The sequence below is a fragment of the Oncorhynchus mykiss genome, chromosome 26, assembly GCF_057628025.1.
Source record: "Oncorhynchus mykiss isolate SJ-2025 chromosome 26, ASM5762802v1, whole genome shotgun sequence".
Classification (NCBI taxonomy): Eukaryota; Metazoa; Chordata; class Actinopteri; order Salmoniformes; family Salmonidae; genus Oncorhynchus; species Oncorhynchus mykiss.
This window is the reverse complement of record NC_143047.1, coordinates 37,215,873-37,238,548: the sequence shown is the minus strand read 5'-3', so window position 1 is coordinate 37,238,548 and position 22,676 is coordinate 37,215,873. Positions and strand designations below refer to the sequence as shown.

Here is a 22,676-nt window from a genome sequence, read left to right as displayed (position 1 = left end):
ACCATGCTGTGATGGTCATGTCAGGTTATCTACCATGCTGTGATGGTCATGTCAGGTTATCTACCATGCTGTGATGGTCATGTCAGGTTATCTACCATGCTGTGATGGTCATGTCAGGTTATCTACCATGCTGTGATGGTCATGTCAGGTTATCTACCATGCTGTGATGGTCATGTCAGGTTATCTACCATGCTGTGATGGTCATGTCAGGTTATCTACCATGCTGTGATGGTCATGTCAGGTTATCTACCATGCTGTGATGGTCATGTCAGGTTATCTACCATGCTGTGATGGTCATGTCAGGTTATGTACCATGCTGTGATGGTCATGTCAGGTTATCTACCATGCTGTGATGGTCATGTCAGGTTATCTACCATGCTGTGATGGTCATGTCAGGTTGGTCATGTCAGGTTATCTACCATGCTGTGATGGTCATGTCAGGTTATCAACCATGCTGTGATGGTCATGTCAGGTTATCTACCATGCTGTGATGGTCATGTCAGGTTATCTACCATGCTGTGATGGTCATGTCAGGTTGGTCGTGTCAGGTTATCTACCATGCTGTGATGGTCATGTCAGGTTATCAACCATGCTGTGATGGTCATGTCAGGTTATCTACCATGCTGTGATGGTCATGTCAGGTTATCTACCATGCTGTGATGGTCATGTCAGGTTATCTACCATGCTGTGATGGTCATGTCAGGTTATATACCATGCTGTGATGGTCATGTCAGGTTATCTACCATGCTGTGATGGTCATGTCAGGTTATCTACCATGCTGTGAAGGTCATGTCAGGTTATCTACCATGCTGTGATGGTCATGTCAGGTTATCTACCATGCTGTGATGGTCATGTCAGGTTATCTACCATGCTGTGATGGTCATGTCAGGTTATCTACCATGCTGTGATGGTCATGTCAGGTTATCTACCATGCTGTGGTGGTCATGTCAGGTTATCTACCATGCTGTGATGGTCATGTCAGGTTATCTACCATGCTGTGGTGGTCATGTCAGGTTATCTACCATGCTGTGATGGTCATGTCAGGTTATCTACCATGCTGTGATGGTCATGTCAGGTTATCTACCATGCTGTGATGGTCATGTCAGGTTATCTACCATGCTGTGATGGTCATGTCAGGTTATCTACCATGCTGTGATGGTCATGTCAGGTTATCTACCATGCTGTGATGGTCATGTCAGGTTATCTACCATGCTGTGATGGTCATGTCAGGTTATCTACCATGCTGTGATGGTCATGTCAGGTTATCTACCATGCTGTGATGGTCATGTCAGGTTATCTACCATGCTGTGATGGTCATGTCAGGTTATCTACCATGCTGTGATGGTCATGTCAGGTTATCTACCATGCTGTGATGGTCATGTCAGGTTATCTACCATGCTGTGATGGTCATGTCAGGTTATCTACCATGCTGTGATGGTCATGTCAGGTTATCTACCATGCTGTGATGGTCATGTCAGGTTATCTACCATGCTGTGATGGTCATGTCAGGTTATGTACCATGCTGTGATGGCCATGTCAGGTTATGTACCATGCTGTGATGGTCATGTCAGGTTATCTACCATGCTGTGATGGTCATGTCAGGTTATCTACCATGCTGTGATGGTCATGTCAGGTTATCTACCATGCTGTGATGGTCATGTCAGGTTATCTACCATGCTGTGATGGTCATGTCAGGTTATCTACCATGCTGTGATGGTCATGTCAGGTTATCTACCATGCTGTGATGGTCATGTCAGGTTATCTACCATGCTGTGGTGGTCATGTCAGGTTATCTACCATGCTGTGGTGGTCATGTCAGGTTATCTACCATGCTGTGATGGTCATGTCAGGTTATCTACCATGCTGTGGTGGTCATGTCAGGTTATCTACCATGCTGTGATGGTCATGTCAGGTTATCTACCATGCTGTGATGGTCATGTCAGGTTATCTACCATGCTGTGATGGTCATGTCAGGTTATCTACCATGCTGTGATGGTCATGTCAGGCTAAGATCTTTGTATTGTTTTTTTTATCCTGAGTTGTGCTGTTATTCAGGCTATCAGCAGGCTGTCAGACAGCTGTAGTGACTGGACGGTGCCTGTTACAACATAGTTCATTGGTTACATCAGTAATATGCAAAACCTTCCAAGCGGTACAGGATATTGTGTTGTCGCAGTGCCGTCCGAAGAGGGAAACTGTGTTTGACATTAATGGGACACATTAACCTGTGGTTCATGGAGATAGGAGACATCCAGCACACACCTTCTTCCTTATGAACCTGTTTTGTTACGTCAATGAAAGGACAGTTAATGTCTGCTCACTGCCTGCTACCTACGCTCCAGGTGGAAGGTGCCCTTTGACACAGATCTAGAATCAGATTACCATCCTCAAATCATAACCTTAACCATTAAGGGTGAAAATGTAAAACTGGTGTTAGATCATCTTAGGAGCAACTTTATCCTACTCCGTCTGGTGCCGTCTGGCACAGTGTGTTTTGGGTGTTTTGGGGTCATAATGGTCTTTATCAGGTTGTGATGTCATGTGAGTCTGTAGTGGTGCTGTGAGGAAGTGATTGAAGAGGTTCAGTCCCCAGTGTTCTTTTCTCAGCTCCTTCCTGAAGACTGCACTAACATTTGCTTACCAGTCTTTAAATGGTTCCCACTGGGGGAGGAATAAAAGCTTCTCACAGACCTACAAAAAAAAACACAACCCCCCCCCCACACACACACACACCCTTTCCTTTCCACAACCCCCCCCCCCCCCCACACACACACCCTTTCCCTTCCACAACCCCCCCCCCCCCACACACACACACACACCCTTTCCCTTCCACAACCCCCAGCAAAACCAATGACAGCAGTGGGGTAGGCAAGCTGTGCCTCCTGTTCATCTCAACGAGAACTTCACCAGCCCCTTTCCCTTCCCCTCAACATCTCAACGAGGACTTCACCAGCCCCTTTCCCTTCCCCTCAACATCTCAACGAGGACTTCACCAGCCCCTTTCCCTCAACATCTCAACGAGGACTTCACCAGCCCCTTTCCCCTTTCCCTCAACATCTCAACGAAAACTTCACCAGCCCATTTCCCCTTCCCCTCAACATCTCAACGAGGACTTCACCAGCCCCTTTCCCTCAACATCTCAACGAGGACTTCACCAGCCCCTTTCCCTCAACATCTCAACGAGGACTTCACCAGCCCCTTTCCCCTTCCCCTCAACATCTCAACGACAACTTCACCAGCCCCTTTCCCCTTCCCCTTCCCCTCAACATCTCAACGAGGACTTCACCAGCCCCTTTCCCCCAACATCTCAACGACAACTTCACCAGCCCCTTTCCCCTTCCCCTCAACATCTCAACGAGGACTTCACCAGCCCCTTTCCCTCAACATCTCAACGAGGACTTCACCAGCCCCTTTCCCCTTCCCCTCAACATTTCAACGAGAACTTCACCAGCCCCTTTCCCCTTCCCCTCAACATCTCAACGAGGACTTCACCAGCCCCTTTCCCTCAACATCTCAACGAGGACTTCACCAGCCCCTTTCCCTCAACATCTCAATGAGGACTTCACCAGCCCCTTTCCCCTTCCCCATAACATCTCAACGAGGACTTCACCAGCCCCTTTCCCTCAACATCTCAACGAGGACTACACCAGCCCCTTTTCCCTTCCCCTTAACATCTCAACGAGGACTACACCAGCCCCTTTCCCTCAACATCTCAACGAGGACTTCACCAGCCCCTTTCCCTCAACATCTCAACGAGGACTTCACCAGCCCCTTTCCCTCAACATCTCAACGAGGACTTCACCAGCCCCTTTCCCCTTCCCCTCAACATCTCAACGAGGACTTCACCAGCCCCTTTCCCTCAACATCTCAACGAGGACATCACCAGCCCCTTCTCCTCAACATCTCAACGAGGACTTCACCAGCCCCTTTCCCTCAACATCTCAACGAGGACTTCACCAGCCCCTTTCCCCTTCCCCTCAACATTTCAACGAGAACTTCACCAGCCCCTTTCCCCTTCCCCTCAACATCTCAACGAGGACTTCACCAGCCCCTTTCCCTCAACATCTCAACGAGGACTTCACCAGCCCCTTTCCCCTTCCCCTTAACATCTCAATGAGGACTACACCAACCCCTTTCCCTCAACATCTCAACGAGGACTTCACCAGCCCCTTTCCCTCAACATCTCAACGAGGACTTCACCAGCCCCTTTCCCTCAACATCTCAACGAGGACTTCACCAGCCCCTTTCCCCTTCCCCTCAACATCTCAACGAGGACTTCACCAGCCCCTTTCCCTCAACATCTCAACGAGGACTTCACCAGCCCCTTCTCCTCAACATCTCAACGAGGACTTCACCAGCCCCTTTCCCTTCCCTTCAACATCTCAACGAGGACTTCACCAGCCCCTCTCCCCCCTCTCCTCTCCCCTCTCCCCCTCCCCACTCTCCTCTCCCCTCCCCCTCTCCTCTCCCCCCTCCCCTCTCCCCACTCTCCTCCCCCCCCCCCCCCTCTCCCCCTCTCCTCTCCCCCTCCCCTCTCCCCACTCTCCTCTCCCCCTCCTCTCTCCCCCTCTCCCTCCCCTCTCCCCACTCTCCCTCTCCCCCCCCCCCCTTCTCCCCCTCCCCTCTCCTCTCCCCCCGCTCTCCCCGTCTCCCCCTCCCCTCTCCCCGTCCCCTCTCCCCCTCTCCCCCTCCCCTCTCCCCGTCTCCCCCTCCCCTCTCCCCGTCCCCCCCTCCTCTCTCCCTCTCCCTCTCCCCCCTCTCCCTCTCCCTCTCCCCCTCCCCTCTCCCCCCTCTCCTCTGACATCAGATAAATAAGGCATCAGTTGAAGTAGAGCCCTTGGTCAATGTGGTTTATGGTGCAGCAGTTGAAGTAGAGCCATGCATTGATGCACAGCGTATTGAGGTAAAAGTGTGGGTTGCTGTGTGTCTGCCTGTAATTATATATGCATGTGAAGATTACAGAAGGTTTTTGATGAGTTTGAAATGATTAGCCTCACTGGTGCGATCTGATGACGTTCAGTGTGTGTGTGTGTGTGTGTGTGTGTGTGATGTGGGATACGGCCCACCCTGTTGATGTGGCTGGATAGGAAAGAGCATGCTGGGATGGATCAGCCTGGAGACAAAAAGCTGACAATCTCATCATTGTGGCTGAGATAGCCCTGGAGATGCGGCTGACAATCTCATCATTGTATCAGAGTTGGATGAAGAGGGATGGGTGCGGTGTGTCCATCTGTTTGTGTGTGTGTGTGTGTGTGTGTGTTAGAAGAGTGTCTGTATGTTATAGGGGATCGGTTGGGGAGGGACATTAGTCCCAATGGTGCCATTACAAGGCATGTAAGAGCATTACAGTGTGTGTGTGTGTGTGTGTGTGTGTGTGTGTGTGTGTGTGTGTGTGTGTGTGTGTGTGTGTGTGTGTGTGTGTGTGTGTGTGTGTGTGTGTGTGTGTGTGTGTGTGTGTGTGTGCTATGTAGTGTAATGTCAAGGCTGGTGAGTGTGCTATTGTTCTTGGCCTAGAAGGTTCTTTACTTTGGAGATGTTGAACTATTGGAAGAGCTCTGTAAAGGAGATGTTGAACTGTTGAAGAGCTCTGTAAAGGAGATGTTGAGCTGTTGAAGAGCTCTGTAAAGGAGATGTTGAACTGTTGAAGAGCTCTGTAAAGGAGATGGTGAACTGTTGAAGAGCTCTGTAAAGGAGATGTTGAACTGTTGAAGAGCTCTGTAAAAGGAGATGTTGGACTGTTGAAGAGCTCTGTAAAGGAGATGTTGAGCTGTTGAAGAGCTCTGTAAAAGAGATGTTGAACTGTTGGAAGAGCTCTGTAAAGGAGATGTTGAGCTGTTGAAGAGCTCTGTAAAGGAGATGTTGAGCTGTTGAAGAGCTCTGTAAAGGAGATGTTGAACTGTTGGAAGAGCTCTGTAAAGGAGATGTTGAACTGTTGGAAGAGCTCTGTAAAGGAGATGTTGAACTGTTGAAGAGCTCTGTAAAGGAGATGTTGAGCTGTTGAAGAGCTCTGTAAAGGAGATGTTGAACTGTTGGAAGAGCTATGTAAAGGAGATGTTGAGCTGTTGAAGAGCTCTGTAAAGGAGATGTTGAACTGTTGGAAGAGCTCTGTAAAAGAGATGTTGAGCTGTTGAAGAGCTCTGTAAAGGAGATGTTGAGCTGTTGAAGAGCTCTGTAAAGGAGATGTTGAGCTGTTGAAGAGCTCTGTAAAGGAGATGTTGAGCTGTTGAAGAGCTCTGTAAAGGAGATGTTGAGCTGTTGAAGAGCTCTGTAAATGAGATGTTGAGCTGTTGAAGAGCTCTGTAAAGGAGATGTTGAGCTGTTGAAGAGCTCTGTAAAGGAGATGTTGAACTGTTGGAAGAGCTCTGTAAAGGAGATGTTGAGCTGTTGAAGAGCTCTGTAAATTATACTACTCAGATCTAAAGAGTGGACTTTAGAACACTGTGATCTGTGCTGAATTTACTGAGTTTCATGCTTTCTCACCCCCCCTCCTCCTATTCCCTCCCCCAAGAGAGCAGGGCATGGCCGGTAAGCCGTTCCGGGCCACCTTCATCTGGAGCAGCATCATCGCCAACCTCCAGCAGCGCATCCAGGTCAAGCGCCACCGTCATAAGCTCAAGACCTACCATGACTGTTTCCTGGGGTCAGAGGCTGTGGACGTGGTGCTGGCCCATGTCATCCAGTCACGGTTCTGCGGCGATGCCGAGGTGCCTCGCTCCAAGGCCGTACGCCTCTGCCAGGCCCTGATGGATTCGCGGGTGTTCGAGGCGGTGGGCACCAACGTATTTGGGAATAAGGAGAAGAGGCGTGCCACCTTCGAGGACAGTAGCTGTAGTCTGTACCGGTTGCTTCCTCTTCCGTCTAGTCCCACTACCATGACCAGCTCGCACTCGACGAGCACCATCACCATCGAGAGTGGATACGACTCGCCGAGCAAACACCGGAACAGCTACAGCCCACCTCTCAAACGGTACGGTCGGCTGAGTTTATAAAGCTTTGTTGAGCTGAGTTGATATGTTTCGTAATCCTTCCCAAATAGCGGATTAACAATGGATTCCTTTTATGAGGGCTTTCATCTCAAAACTTACCAATGACCTCTGTGACCTTGTGCTTGCTCTCACTGATTGGTGCTTCTCAGTTGACCAATCAAGGCTCTCCTTGCTGATGATTGTGATAATGTCCCAGTAAACCTAATTTGCATGATTCCTATGATTTTTGGCTCTGTATTAAAGAACGGGTATTTTTTCTCTCTACCCAAACACACAGCTAGACACTTGGTTAGAGAGCTCCTTGTTAGGCAGTGAGACAGGGACTGTATGGTTTGACTCAGAGCTCTGTAAGTGATTATGGGTTTAGAGAACTTGTCACAGAGCCTGCAGATTTGGCACCGTTGGTCATTATTCTGGGAGGTCCAGACATAAAGAGTTGATGTCAATGCTTTCAATCTGTGTTGTGGATGCTATGTGTCTCTCTTCTGTCTGTAAGAGTTTAGAACATTAAGTAGCTATTCTACATGAAACTTACTAAAGGAAACTAGAGTGCAGAGGACGGAAATCTGCACTGAGACCAAAAGGGGAACTGAAGTGGTGTGATGATCATATGATATGGCCATCGGCCATGGTGGCTCTCTGGTCTCCCCTTAACCATGTGAAGTGGTCCTGAGTGACAGCTCAGGACTGTACCCATGAAAACCTGCTGCCTCCAATCTGTTTCACTGAGATGAAAGAGTGGAGAGAGAGAGTAGAGAGAGAGCAGACCGTGTGTGTGTGTAGAGAGAGAGACAGGGTAGAGCGAGAGAGAGACTAGAGAGAGGGGACTCCTATGGTAGGTACACCTATAGCTCATCTCTTGGCAGTAGTATTGTAGACTACTTTATCACTGACCTCAACCTAGAGTCTCTCAGAGCGTTCACAGTCAGCCCACTGACACCCCTATCAGACCACAGCAAAATCACAGTCTACTTGAACAGAGCAATAGTCAATCATGAGGCATCAAAGCCAAAGGAACTGAGTAATATTAAGAAATGCTATAGATGGAAGGAATGTAGTTTGGAAACCTACCAAAAAACAATTAGGCAACAACAAATGTAATCCCTTTTGGACAACTCCCTGGACAAAACGTTCCACTGCAATAGTGAAGGTGTAAACTTGGCAGTAGAACATCTTCACAATATATTTGACCTCAGCTTATCAAATCTAAAAATCTCAAATAGAAAACACTACGGAAAAAGAGGAACAGCACGTCAGAAATCAGCTCAATGTAATTGAAGAATCCATAGACTAAGCACTTCTGGGAAAATTGGAAAACACTAAAAAAACAACAAGAAGAAGAATTATCTATCCAAAATGGTGATGTATGGGTAAACCACTTATCCAATCTTGTTGGCTCTATAACAAAGAGCAAAAGCATATACATGATCAAATAGAAATCTTAGAATCAGCTATTAAAGACTACCAGAACCCACTCATTGAATGAACTACAGGACAAAATAAAAACCATCCAACCCAAAAAGGCCTGTGGGTTGATGGTATTCTCAATGAAATTATAAAATATACAGACAACAAATTCCAATTGGCTATATTTAAACTCTTTAACATCATCCTCAGCTCTGGCATCTTCCCCAATATTTGGAACCAAGGACTGATCACCACAATCCACAAAAGTGGAAACAAATTTGACCCCAATAACTCCCGTGGGATATGCTCCAACAGCAACCTTGGGAAAATCCTCTGCATTATAAACAACATACTTGTACATTTACTCAGTGAAAACAATGTACTGAGCAAATGTCAAATTGCCTTTTTACCAAATTATCGTACGACAGACCACGTATTCACCCCCCCACCCCCCCACCTTAATTGACAAACAAACAAACCAAAACAAAGGCAAAGTCTTCTCATGCTTTGTTGATTTCAAAACAGCCTTTGACTCAATTTGGCATGAGGGTCTGCTATACAAATTGATGGAAAGTGGTGTTGGGGGAAAAACATACGACATTATAAAATCCATGTAAACAAACAACAAGTGTGCGGTTAAAATTGGCAAAACACACACATTTATTCCCACAGGGCCGTGGGGTGAGACAGCGGTGCAACTTAAGCCCCACCCTCTTCAACATATATATCAACGAATTGGCGAGGGCACTAGAACAGTCTGCAGCACCCGGCCTCACCCTACTAGAATATGAAGTCAAATGTCTACTGTTTGCTGATGATCTGGTGCTTCTGTCACCAAACAAGGAGGGCCTACAGCAGCACCTAGACCTTCTGCACAGATTCTGTCATACCTGGGCCCTGACAGTAAATCTCAGTAAGACCAAAATAATGGTAAAATTTAAGTTTAAAAAAGGTCCAGTCGCCAGGACCGCAAATACATATTCCATCTAGACACCGTTTCCCTGGAGCACACAAACTATACATACCTTGGTCTAAACATCAGCGGCACAGGTAACTTCCACCTAAAAGAAAGTGATTCCCAAACCTTCCAAAACAAAGCCATCACCTACAGAGAGATGAACCTGGAGAAGAGTCCCCTAAGAAAGCTGGTCCTTGGGGCTCTGTTCACAAACACAAACACACCCCACAGAGCCCCAGGACAGTAACACAATTAAACCCAACCAAATCATGAGGAAACAAAAAGATAATTACTTGACACATTGGAAAGAATTAACAAAAAACAGAGCAAACTAGAATGCTATTTGGCCCTAAACAGAGAGTACACAGTGGCAGAATACCTGTCCACTGTGACTGACCCAAACTTAAGGAAAGCTTTGACTATGTACAGACTCAGTGAGCAAAGCCTTGCTGGCTCTCAAGGGAAGACAGGCTATGTTCTCACTGCCCACAAAATTAGGTGGAAACTGAGCTGCACTTCCTAACCTCCTGCCCAATGTATGACCATATTAGAGACACATATTTCCTTCAGATTACATAGATCCACAAAGAAATTGAAAACTAACCTGATTTTGATAAACTCCCATATCTATTGGGTGAAACACCACAGTGTGCCATCACAGCAGCAAGATTTGTGACCTGTTGCCACAAGAAAAGGTCAACCAGGGAAGAACAAACACCATTGTAAATACAACCCATATTTATGATTATTTATTTTCCCTTTTGTTCCTTAACCATTTGTACATCGTTACAACACTGTATATATATATATATATATAATATGACATTTATCATGTCTTTATTCTTTTGGAACGTCTGTGAGTGTAATGTTTACTCTTCATTTGTATTGTTTATTTCACTTTTGTTTATTATCTACTTCACTTGCTTTGGCAATGTTAACATATGTTTCCCATGCCAATAAAGCCCCTTGAATTGAGTAGAGTAGAGTAGAGTAGAGTAGAGTAGAGTAGAGTAGAGTAGAGTAGAGTAGAGTAGAGTAGAGTTAGTGAGTGAGTGAGTGAGATAGATAGATAGATAGATAGATAAAATGTCAGAGCCACACGTTTAGGTGAACTGTGCTCCCAAGGAGTTTTATATAAAAACACACCAAGCTCACTCTTGAGGCAAAGTAAGATTGCACCAAGTACAGTGTTTAAAATGTCAAATTGACTGATTCTATCAAAAGCCAAAGAGGAGCGTGGAAGGATATTGGTCGAGAGTATTTGTTTTGCTAAATGTGTTTTCCCACCTATTTCATCAAATCATCTTTCACTAAGTAGACATATTCTGGTCACCTGTGATTGAACATGTTCTAAATGCTGCTTTGAGTTCCAGTAATAACAGGTCTGTGATTGCCCCCATCATGTCCACTGATTTCTCTCAATATGGTTGTCCTCAGTAAAGAGGACCAGTACTCCAACAGCCACTCTCCGGTCAAAACAGACAAATCACTAGAGGACGTGTTGGGGAACCTCAACATCACCTCAACCATCACCCCACAGATGATCAACCTCGGCCTCTCACAGGAGTGTAAGTGTCCATAGAAAATATATGTTGGCATGTGTCCCTGAATGATTATCAGTGTGTGTTTGTTACTTTGGTGGTGTGTATGTGTGGTAAAGTGTCCGTTAGTAGTGACTTGTCTTCCTGTTTTCCTCAGTGGTGGGCGAGGTGTGGCGCCAGCAGACGGTGTTCAGGCTGCTACAGCTGATAGAGCTCCCCCTTCTGGAGAGTCTGTTGGAGGGAGAGGAGCGGCCCAGGCCCCCTCTACACAGCATGGACAGTGACCCAGACCTGCTCTACACATCCAGCTACCTGGACAGAGAGGTCCTGAAGGCCTTCAGCGAAGCACAGTACGTATCCTACTACTACTACTACTACTAGTAGTCCTACTACTACTACTACTAGTCCTACTACTACTAGTCCTACTACTACTCATCCTACTAGTCCTACTACTAGTCCTACTACTACTACTAGTCCTACTACTACTCATCCTACTACTACTACTAGTCCTACTACTACTACTACTAGTCCTACTACTACTACTAGTCCTACTACTACTACTAGTCCTACTACTACTAGTCCTACTACTACTAGTAGTCCTACTACTACTACTACTAGTCCTACTACTACTAGTCCTACTACTACTCATCCTACTACTACTACTACTACTACTAGTCCTACTAGTCCTACTACTACTCATCCTACTACTACTACTACTACTACTAGTCCTACTACTACTACTACTCATCCTACTACTACTACTACTACTAGTCCTACTACTACTTCTAGTCCTACTACTACTACTACTAGTCCTACTACAAGTCCTACTACTACTAGTACTAGTCCTACTACTACTACTACTAGTCCTACTACTACTTCTCCTACTACTACTAGTCCTACTAGTCCTACTACTACTCATCCTACTAGTCCTACTACTACTAGTCCTACTACTACTACTACTAGTCCTACTACTACTAGGCCTACTAATAGTCCTACTACTACTAGTCCTACTACTACTAATATTAGTCCTACTACTACTACTACTATTACTACTAATAATATTAGTCCTACTACTGCTGCTACTACTACTACTACTACTATTACTACTACTAATATTAGTCCTACTACTACTACTACTACTACTACTACTACTATTACTACTACTAATATTAGTCCTACTACTACTACTACTATTACTACTACTAATATTAGTCCTGCTACTACTACTACTGCTACTAATATTAGTACTACTACTACTACTACTACTAGTCCTATTTCTAGTACTTCTCTCCGTCTCTCTTTCCTTCCTCATCCCCCCCACCCTCTTCCATGTAATTGTTTGTTCCAGGCATGGGTAAGGACAGTGAAAGGACATTCACAGGCATAAGGCTGATTGACTGACTAGCTACAGTTAAAGCTGGCTGAGCACATTCAATAGCTTTCATGTTATACATAAAGCAGACGATTTTGATCACAGAAGGCCTGTCTCTAATAAAGTGACATCTCCATTCTCTCCCACTCCCTGTGAATCATAGTCTACATATTTATCTGACTGGCAGAAATGTATGGCCGGTAGACTTGTTAAGCTTTGGTTGGCGTGTGTATTGTATGTCCAGCCTTTCAACATGTTGCAGCCAGACGCCTAGCGTAGCCTCTGTCACAGCAGGGCAGGGTTATGTAATGGAGCTGGTGTTTGTGTGCGTGTCAGTGAGGGCCTCTCTCTGTGTTGATGCTGCCCCCAGGGCTCTCGGGCACTCAGGGACAAATGGCCAACTGACTGCAGTCACTGGGCTGTGGTTGTCTGACAGTCAAGAGCAGCTTGATTAAACCTGTCTGTCTCTCTCTGATCTTTCTCTCTCGTTTCCCCTCTCTCTCTTTATTGGCATGGGAAACGTATGTTTACATTGCCAAAGCAAGTCAAATAGATAATAAACATAAGCCAAATACCCTCTTCTCTTTCTCTATCGCTCTGATCTAGCTCTCTTTCTGTCTTTCTCTCCGATCTCTCTGATCTCTTTCTCTCTCACTGATCTCTCGCTCTTTCTCTCACTATCTCTCTCTGATATCTCTCTCTGATCTCTCTCTCTCTCTTCTTCTCTCTCCTCTTTAGATTAGTTTCATTTACTTCATCACTTATAATCTCCTCCCTCCCTCTGTCAGGGCTGATGAGTGGTTGTCGGCGGCGGTGGACTGTCTGGAGTTCCTGCCAGATGACTTGGTGGTTGAGGTGAGCAGGGGTCTGCCCCGCTGCGGTGAGGACCAGGGCCAGTGTAAGAGCCTGGTGTATGGGATCCTGGTCCAGCACTACGGAGAGACACAGCACCCTCCACTACTCAGCAACCACGTCTTCGACATCCACTCCAGCATCTCTGAACTACTGGGTAAGACAGCCATATACATGGTCTATGTGGTCTAGGGCATTTCCCCTGTCTAAATGGGTTTAGACTTTTTAATATCAAGTATTATGCAAGGGATTCATTCAGCTGATTAAACCAGTACGTGAAAGCCCAAACGTCATGACTGGGGACAGAGAGGGGGGGGTTCAGATTTCTCTGCTGACTCTCAGCGAGGACCCTGAAGCCACACCTGGGTTTATCAACTAGTTTGGCTAAGATCCTCTCTCATGAATTCACACACCTGTGATTCCTCCCAGCCTGTCAGGGACGGTAACAGCTATCCTGTCCTCTCTGTGTGTCCATAGTGAATGGGAAGAGGGAGCAGGCTCTGGAGGCCCTACAGCTGTGTCTGAAACTACAGGACTCTCGCAGTAAAGAGGAGCTACGCAGACTGCTGCGATTCATGGCCGTCGCTGCCAAACCACAGGAGGTCAAACTGCACAAAGAGGTGAGGGGGGGGGGGGGGTGTGTGTATACTGCTATAGCTCTCCCTGACTGTTTGTGTGTGTGTGTGCATATACTACTATAGCCCTCCCTGACTGTTTGTGTGTGTGTTTGTGTCTTCCAAACTACTCCAAGAGGTCAAGGTTCATATCTAGCAGCCACTCTCTATATCCTGTATGTAGGAAGATGTGAACGTTGTGTTGTTTTCCAGGTAGAGAACAGGATGGCGGTGAAGAGATCTTTCTCTAGTGCCATCGTCTACAGCATGAGACTGGCCAAGGGGAAGGTTGACCTACTGGTGCTGTTTATGGTGGAAAACCACTGTGACGTCTTCAAGGTGTGTGTGCACTCATCTTTTATCAGACTGTGTGTGAATAGGTGAACAGGTAGGCGTGGGTGTGTGTGTGTGTGTGTGTGGGTAGGTGGGGGATTAATATGATGTTTTGCACTTGTCTGAACTATATAGACTAAAGACATCTGGGTCAGTGTGCTGAGACTGTTGACACAGTCTGGTAATAGACTGTTTACTACTCAAACTGTCTGTTCATAGACTGTTTACCTCTCAAACTGTCTGTTCATAGACTGTTTACTACTCAAACTGTCTGTTAATAGACTGTTTACTACTCAAACTGTCTGTTAATAGACTGTTTACTACTCAAACTGTCTGTTAAGACTGTTTACTACTCAAACTGTCTGTTAATAGACTGTTTATTACTCAAACTGTCTGTTAATAGACTGTTTACTACTCAAACTGTCTGTTCATAGACTGTTTACTACTCAAACTGTCTGTTCATAGACTGTTTATTACTCAAACTGTCTGTTCATAGACTGTTTACTACTCAAACTGTCTGTTCATAGACTGTTTATTACTCAAACTGTCTGTTCATAGACTGTTTATTACTCAAACTGTCTGTTCATAGACTGTTTATTACTCAAACTGTCTGTTCATAGACTGTTTACTACTCAAACTGTCTGTTCATAGACTGTTTACTACTCAAACTGTCTGTTCATAGACTGTTTATTACTCAAACTGTCTGTTCATAGACTGTTTATTACTCAAACTGTCTGTTCATAGACTGTTTACTACTCAAACTGTCTGTTCATAGACTGTTTACTACTCAAACTGTCTGTTCATAGACTGTTTACTACTCAAACTGTCTGTTCATAGACTGTTTATTACTCAAACTGTCTGTTCATAGAATGTTTACTACTCAAACTGTCTGTTCATAGACTGTTTATTACTCAAACTGTCTGTTCATAGACTGTTTACTACTCAAACTGTCTGTTAAGACTGTTTACTACTCAAACTGTCTGTTAATAGAATGTTTACTACTCAAACTGTCTGTTCATAGACTGTTTACTACTCAAACTGTCTGTTCATAGACTGTTTACTACTCAAACTGTCTGTTCATAGACTGTTAACTACTCAAACTGTCTGTTCATAGACTGTTAACTACTCAAACTGTCTGTTCATAGACTGTTTACTACTCAAACTGTCTGTTAATACTGTTTACTACTCAAACTGTCTGTTCATAGACTGTTTACTACTCAAACTGTCTGTTCATAGAATGTTTACTACTCAAACTGTCTGTTAAGACTGTTTACTACTCAAACTGTCTGTTAATAGACTGTTAAGACTGTTTATTACTCAAACTGTCTGTTAATAGACTGTTTACTACTCAAACTGTCTGTTAATAGACTGTTTACTACTCAAACTGTCTGTTAATAGACTGTTTATTACTCAAACTGTCTGTTAATAGACTGTTTACTACTCAAACTGTCTGTTCATAGACTGTTTACTACTCAAACTGTCTGTTAAGACTGTTTACTACTCAAACTGTCTGTTCATAGACTGTTTACTACTCAAACTGTCTGTTAATAGACTGTTTACCTCTCAAACTGTCTGTTAAGACTGTTTATTACTCAAACTGTCTGTTAATAGACTGTTTACTACTCAAACTGTCTGTTAAGACTGTTTACTACTCAAACTGTCTGTTAATAGACTGTTTACTACTCAAACTGTCTGTTAAGACTGTTTACTACTCAAACTGTCTGTTAATAGACTGTTTACTACTCAAACTGTCTGTTCATAGACTGTTTACTACTCAAACTGTCTGTTAATAGACTGTTTACTACTCAAACTGTCTGTTAAGACTGTTTACTACTCAAACTGTCTGTTAATAGACTGTTTACTACTCAAACTGTCTGTTCATAGACTGTTTACTACTCAAACTGTCTGTTCATAGACTGTTTATTACTCAAACTGTCTGTTAATAGACTGTTTACTACTCAAACTGTCTGTTAATAGACTGTTTACTACTCAAACTGTCTGTTCATAGACTGTTTACTACTCAAACTGTCTGTTCATAGACTGTTTACTACTCAAACTGTCTGTTAATAGACTGTTTACTACTCAAACTGTCTGTTCATAGACTGTTTATTACTCAAACTGTCTGTTCATAGACTGTTTACTACTCAAACTGTCTGTTAAGACTGTTTACTACTCAAACTGTCTGTTAAGACTGTTTACTACTCAAACTGTCTGTTAATAGACTGTTTACTACTCAAACTGTCTGTTCATAGACTGTTAACTACTCAAACTGTCTGTTCATAGACTGTTTACTACTCAAACTGTCTGTTCATAGACTGTTTACTACTCAAACTGTCTGTTAATAGACTGTTTACTACTCAAACTGTCTGTTAATAGACTGTTTACTACTCAAACTGTCTGTTCATAGACTGTTTACTACTCAAACTGTCTGTTAATAGACTGTTTACTACTCAAACTGTCTGTTAAGACTGTTTACTACTCAAACTGTCTGTTAATAGACTGTTTACTACTCAAACTGTCTGTTCATAGACTGTTTACTACTCAAACTGTCTGTTCATAGACTGTTTATTACTCAAACTGTCTGTTAATAGACTGTTTACTACTCAAACTGTCTGTTAATAGACTGTTTACTACTCAAACTGTCTGTTCATAGACTGTTTACTACTCAAACTGTCTGTTCATAGACTGTTTACTACTCAAACTGTCTGTTAATAGACTGTTTACTACTCAAACTGTCTGTTCATAGACTGTTTATTACTCAAACTGTCTGTTCATAGACTGTTTACTACTCAAACTGTCTGTTAAGACTGTTTACTACTCAAACTGTCTGTTAATAGACTGTTTACTACTCAAACTGTCTGTTCATAGACTGTTTACTACTCAAACTGTCTGTTAAGACTGTTTACTACTCAAACTGTCTGTTAATAGACTGTTTATTACTCAAACTGTCTGTTAAGACTGTTTACTACTCAAACTGTCTGTTCATAGACTGTTTACTACTCAAACTGTCTGTTAATAGACTGTTTGTTACTCAAACTGTCTGTTCATAGACTGTTTACTACTCAAACTGTCTGTTCATAGAATGTTTACTACTCAAACTGTCTGTTAAGACTGTTTACTACTCAAACTGTCTGTTAAGACTGTTTACTACTCAAACTGTCTGTTCATAGACTGTTTACTACTCAAACTGTCTGTTAATAGACTGTTTACTACTCAAACTGTCTGTTCATAGACTGTTTACTACTCAAACTGTCTGTTAAGACTGTTTACTACTCAAACTGTCTGTTAAGACTGTTTACTACTCAAACTGTCTGTTAATAGACTGTTTACTACTCAAACTGTCTGTTCATAGACTGTTTACTACTCAAACTGTCTGTTCATAGACTGTTTACTACTCAAACTGTCTGTTCATAGACTGTTTACTACTCAAACTGTCTGTTCATAGACTGTTTACTACTCAAACTGTCTGTTAAGACTGTTTACTACTCAAACTGTCTGTTAAGACTGTTTACTACTCAAACTGTCTGTTAAGACTGTTTACTACTCAAACTGTCTGTTAATAGACTGTTTACTACTCAAACTGTCTGTTCATAGACTGTTTACTACTCAAACTGTCTGTTAATAGACTGTTTACTACTCAAACTGTCTGTTAATAGACTGTTTACTACTCAAACTGTCTGTTAAGACTGTTTACTACTCAAACTGTCTGTTAATAGACTGTTTACTACTCAAACTGTCTGTTAAGACTGTTTACTACTCAAACTGTCTGTTAATAGACTGTTTACTACTCAAACTGTCTGTTCATAGACTGTTAACTACTCAAACTGGCTGTTCATAGACTGTTTACTACTCAAACTGTCTGTTCATAGACTGTTTACTACTCAAACTGTCTGTTAATAGACTGTTTACTACTCAAACTGTCTGTTAATAGACTGTTTACTACTCAAACTGTCTGTTCATAGACTGTTTACTACTCAAACTGTCTGTTAATAGACTGTTTACTACTCAAACTGTCTGTTAAGACTGTTTACTACTCCAACTGTCTGTTAATAGACTGTTTACTACTCAAACTGTCTGTTCATAGACTGTTTACTACTCAAACTGTCTGTTCATAGACTGTTTATTACTCAAACTGTCTGTTAATAGACTGTTTACTACTCAAACTGTCTGTTAATAGACTGTTTACTACTCAAACTGTCTGTTCATAGACTGTTTACTACTCAAACTGTCTGTTCATAGACTGTTTACTACTCAAACTGTCTGTTAATAGACTGTTTACTACTCAAACTGTCTGTTCATAGACTGTTTATTACTCAAACTGTCTGTTCATAGACTGTTTACTACTCAAACTGTCTGTTAAGACTGTTTACTACTCAAACTGTCTGTTAATAGACTGTTTACTACTCAAACTGTCTGTTCATAGACTGTTTACTACTCAAACTGTCTGTTAAGACTGTTTACTACTCAAACTGTCTGTTAATAGACTGTTTATTACTCAAACTGTCTGTTAAGACTGTTTACTACTCAAACTGTCTGTTCATAGACTGTTTACTACTCAAACTGTCTGTTAATAGACTGTTTATTACTCAAACTGTCTGTTCATAGACTGTTTACTACTCAAACTGTCTGTTCATAGAATGTTTACTACTCAAACTGTCTGTTAAGACTGTTTACTACTCAAACTGTCTGTTCATAGACTGTTTACTACTCAAACTGTCTGTTCATAGACTGTTTACTACTCAAACTGTCTGTTCATAGACTGTTTACTACTCAAACTGTCTGTTAAGACTGTTTACTACTCAAACTGTCTGTTAAGACTGTTTACTACTCAAACTGTCTGTTAATAGACTGTTTACTACTCAAACTGTCTGTTCATAGACTGTTTACTACTCAAACTGTCTGTTCATAGACTGTTTACTACTCAAACTGTCTGTTCATAGACTGTTTACTACTCAAACTGTCTGTTCATAGACTGTTTACTACTCAAACTGTCTGTTAAGACTGTTTACTACTCAAACTGTCTGTTAAGACTGTTTACTACTCAAACTGTCTGTTAAGACTGTTTACTACTCAAACTGTCTGTTAATAGACTGTTTACTACTCAAACTGTCTGTTCATAGACTGTTTACTACTCAAACTGTCTGTTCATAGACTGTTTATTACTCAAACTGTCTGTTAATAGACTGTTTACTACTCAAACTGTCTGTTAATAGACTGTTTACTACTCAAACTGTCTGTTCATAGACTGTTTACTACTCAAACTGTCTGTTAAGACTGTTTACTACTCAAACTGTCTGTTCATAGACTGTTTATTACTCAAACTGTCTGTTCATAGACTGTTTACTACTCAAACTGTCTGTTCGTAGACTGTTTACTACTCAAACTGTCTGTTCATAGACTGTTTACTACTCAAACTGTCTGTTAATAGACTGTTTACTACTCAAACTGTCTGTTAAGACTGTTTACTACTCAAACTGTCTGTTAATAGACTGTTTACTACTCAAACTGTCTGTTCATAGACTGTTTACTACTCAAACTGTCTGTTAATAGACTGTTTACTACTCAAACTGTCTGTTCGTAGACTGTTTACTACTCAAACTGTCTGTTCATAGACTGTTTACTACTCAAACTGTCTGTTAATAGACTGTTTACTACTCAAACTGTCTGTTAAGACTGTTTACTACTCAAACTGTCTGTTAATAGACTGTTTACTACTCAAACTGTCTGTTAAGACTGTTTACTACTCAAACTGTCTGTTAAGACTGTTTACTACTCAAACTGTCTGTTAATAGACTGTTTACTACTCAAACTGTCTGTTCATAGACTGTTTACTACTCAAACTGTCTGTTCATAGACTGTTTACTACTCAAACTGTCTGTTCATAGACTGTTTACTACTCAAACTGTCTGTTCATAGACTGTTTACTACTCAAACTGTCTGTTAAGACTGTTTACTACTCAAACTGTCTGTTAAGACTGTTTACTACTCAAACTGTCTGTTAAGACTGTTTACTACTCAAACTGTCTGTTAATAGACTGTTTACTACTCAAACTGTCTGTTCATAGACTGTTTACTACTCAAACTGTCTGTTAATAGACTGTTTACTACTCAAACTGTCTGTTAATAGACTGTTTACTACTCAAACTGTCTGTTAATAGACTGTTTACTACTCAAACTGTCTGTTCATAGACTGTTTACTACTCAAACTGTCTGTTAATAGACTGTTTACTACTCAAACTGTCTGTTAATAGACTGTTTACTACTCAAACTGTCTGTTAAGACTGTTTACTACTCAAACTGTCTGTTAATAGACTGTTTACTACTCAAACTGTCTGTTAAGACTGTTTACTACTCAAACTGTCTGTTAATAGACTGTTTACTACTCAAACTGTCTGTTCATAGACTGTTAACTACTCAAACTGGCTGTTCATAGACTGTTTACTACTCAAACTGTCTGTTAATAGACTGTTTACTACTCAAACTGTCTGTTCATAGACTGTTTACTACTCAAACTGTCTGTTAATAGACTGTTTACTACTCAAACTGTCTGTTAATAGACTGTTTACTACTCAAACTGTCTGTTCATAGACTGTTTACTACTCAAACTGTCTGTTAATAGACTGTTTACTACTCAAACTGTCTGTTAAGACTGTTTACTACTCAAACTGTCTGTTAATAGACTGTTTACTACTCAAACTGTCTGTTCATAGACTGTTTACTACTCAAACTGTCTGTTCATAGACTGTTTATTACTCAAACTGTCTGTTAATAGACTGTTTACTACTCAAACTGTCTGTTAATAGACTGTTTACTACTCAAACTGTCTGTTCATAGACTGTTTACTACTCAAACTGTCTGTTCATAGACTGTTTACTACTCAAACTGTCTGTTAATAGACTGTTTACTACTCAAACTGTCTGTTCATAGACTGTTTATTACTCAAACTGTCTGTTCATAGACTGTTTACTACTCAAACTGTCTGTTAAGACTGTTTACTACTCAAACTGTCTGTTAATAGACTGTTTACTACTCAAACTGTCTGTTCATAGACTGTTTACTACTCAAACTGTCTGTTCATAGACTGTTTACTACTCAAACTGTCTGTTAAGACTGTTTACTACTCAAACTGTCTGTTAATAGACTGTTTACTACTCAAACTGTCTGTTCATAGACTGTTTACTACTCAAACTGTCTGTTAAGACTGTTTACTACTCAAACTGTCTGTTAATAGACTGTTTATTACTCAAACTGTCTGTTAAGACTGTTTACTACTCAAACTGTCTGTTCATAGACTGTTTACTACTCAAACTGTCTGTTAATAGACTGTTTATTACTCAAACTGTCTGTTCATAGACTGTTTACTACTCAAACTGTCTGTTCATAGACTGTTTACTACTCAAACTGTCTGTTAAGACTGTTTACTACTCAAACTGTCTGTTAATAGACTGTTTATTACTCAAACTGTCTGTTAAGACTGTTTACTACTCAAACTGTCTGTTAAGACTGTTTACTACTCAAACTGTCTGTTAATAGACTGTTTACTACTCAAACTGTCTGTTCATAGAATGTTTACTACTCAAACTGTCTGTTAAGACTGTTTACTACTCAAACTGTCTGTTAAGACTGTTTACTACTCAAACTGTCTGTTCATAGACTGTTTACTACTCAAACTGTCTGTTCATAGAATGTTTACTACTCAAACTGTCTGTTAAGACTGTTTACTACTCAAACTGTCTGTTAAGACTGTTTACTACTCAAACTGTCTGTTCATAGACTGTTTACTACTCAAACTGTCTGTTCATAGACTGTTTACTACTCAAACTGTCTGTTCATAGACTGTTTACTACTCAAACTGTCTGTTAAGACTGTTTACTACTCAAACTGTCTGTTAAGACTGTTTACTACTCAAACTGTCTGTTAATAGACTGTTTACTACTCAAACTGTCTGTTCATAGACTGTTTACTACTCAAACTGTCTGTTCATAGACTGTTTACTACTCAAACTGTCTGTTCATAGACTGTTTACTACTCAAACTGTCTGTTCATAGACTGTTTACTACTCAAACTGTCTGTTAAGACTGTTTACTACTCAAACTGTCTGTTAAGACTGTTTACTACTCAAACTGTCTGTTAAGACTGTTTACTACTCAAACTGTCTGTTAATAGACTGTTTTCTACTCAAACTGTCTGTTCATAGACTGTTTACTACTCAAACTGTCTGTTCATAGACTGTTTATTACTCAAACTGTCTGTTCATAGACTGTTTACTACTCAAACTGTCTGTTCATAGACTGTTTACTACTCAAACTGTCTGTTAAGACTGTTTACTACTCAAACTGTCTGTTAAGACTGTTTACTACTCAAACTGTCTGTTCATAGACTGTTTATTACTCAAACTGTCTGTTAATAGACTGTTTACTACTCAAACTGTCTGTTAATAGACTGTTTACTACTCAAACTGTCTGTTCATAGACTGTTTACTACTCAAACTGTCTGTTAAGACTGTTTACTACTCAAACTGTCTGTTCATAGACTGTTTATTACTCAAACTGTCTGTTCATAGACTGTTTACTACTCAAACTGTCTGTTCGTAGACTGTTTACTACTCAAACT

General features: G+C 41.8%; 1 protein-coding gene across 1 annotated transcript in view; it reads left to right on the top strand.

Moving 5' to 3' along the window:
- LOC110506192 (DEP domain-containing protein 7) overlaps positions 1–22,676 on the top strand; it is a 34,888-nt gene that overhangs the window by 5,735 nt on the left and 6,477 nt on the right. Inside the window, exons 2-7 of the mRNA XM_090222914.1 lie at positions 6,509–6,967; positions 10,789–10,919; positions 11,050–11,242; positions 13,053–13,273; positions 13,594–13,736; positions 13,944–14,069. Coding sequence (XP_090079040.1) covers positions 6,519–6,967; positions 10,789–10,919; positions 11,050–11,242; positions 13,053–13,273; positions 13,594–13,736; positions 13,944–14,069 — 1,263 coding nt within the window. The 5' untranslated portion in view covers positions 6,509–6,518. The remainder of the gene's footprint in view (positions 1–6,508; positions 6,968–10,788; positions 10,920–11,049; positions 11,243–13,052; positions 13,274–13,593; positions 13,737–13,943; positions 14,070–22,676) is intronic.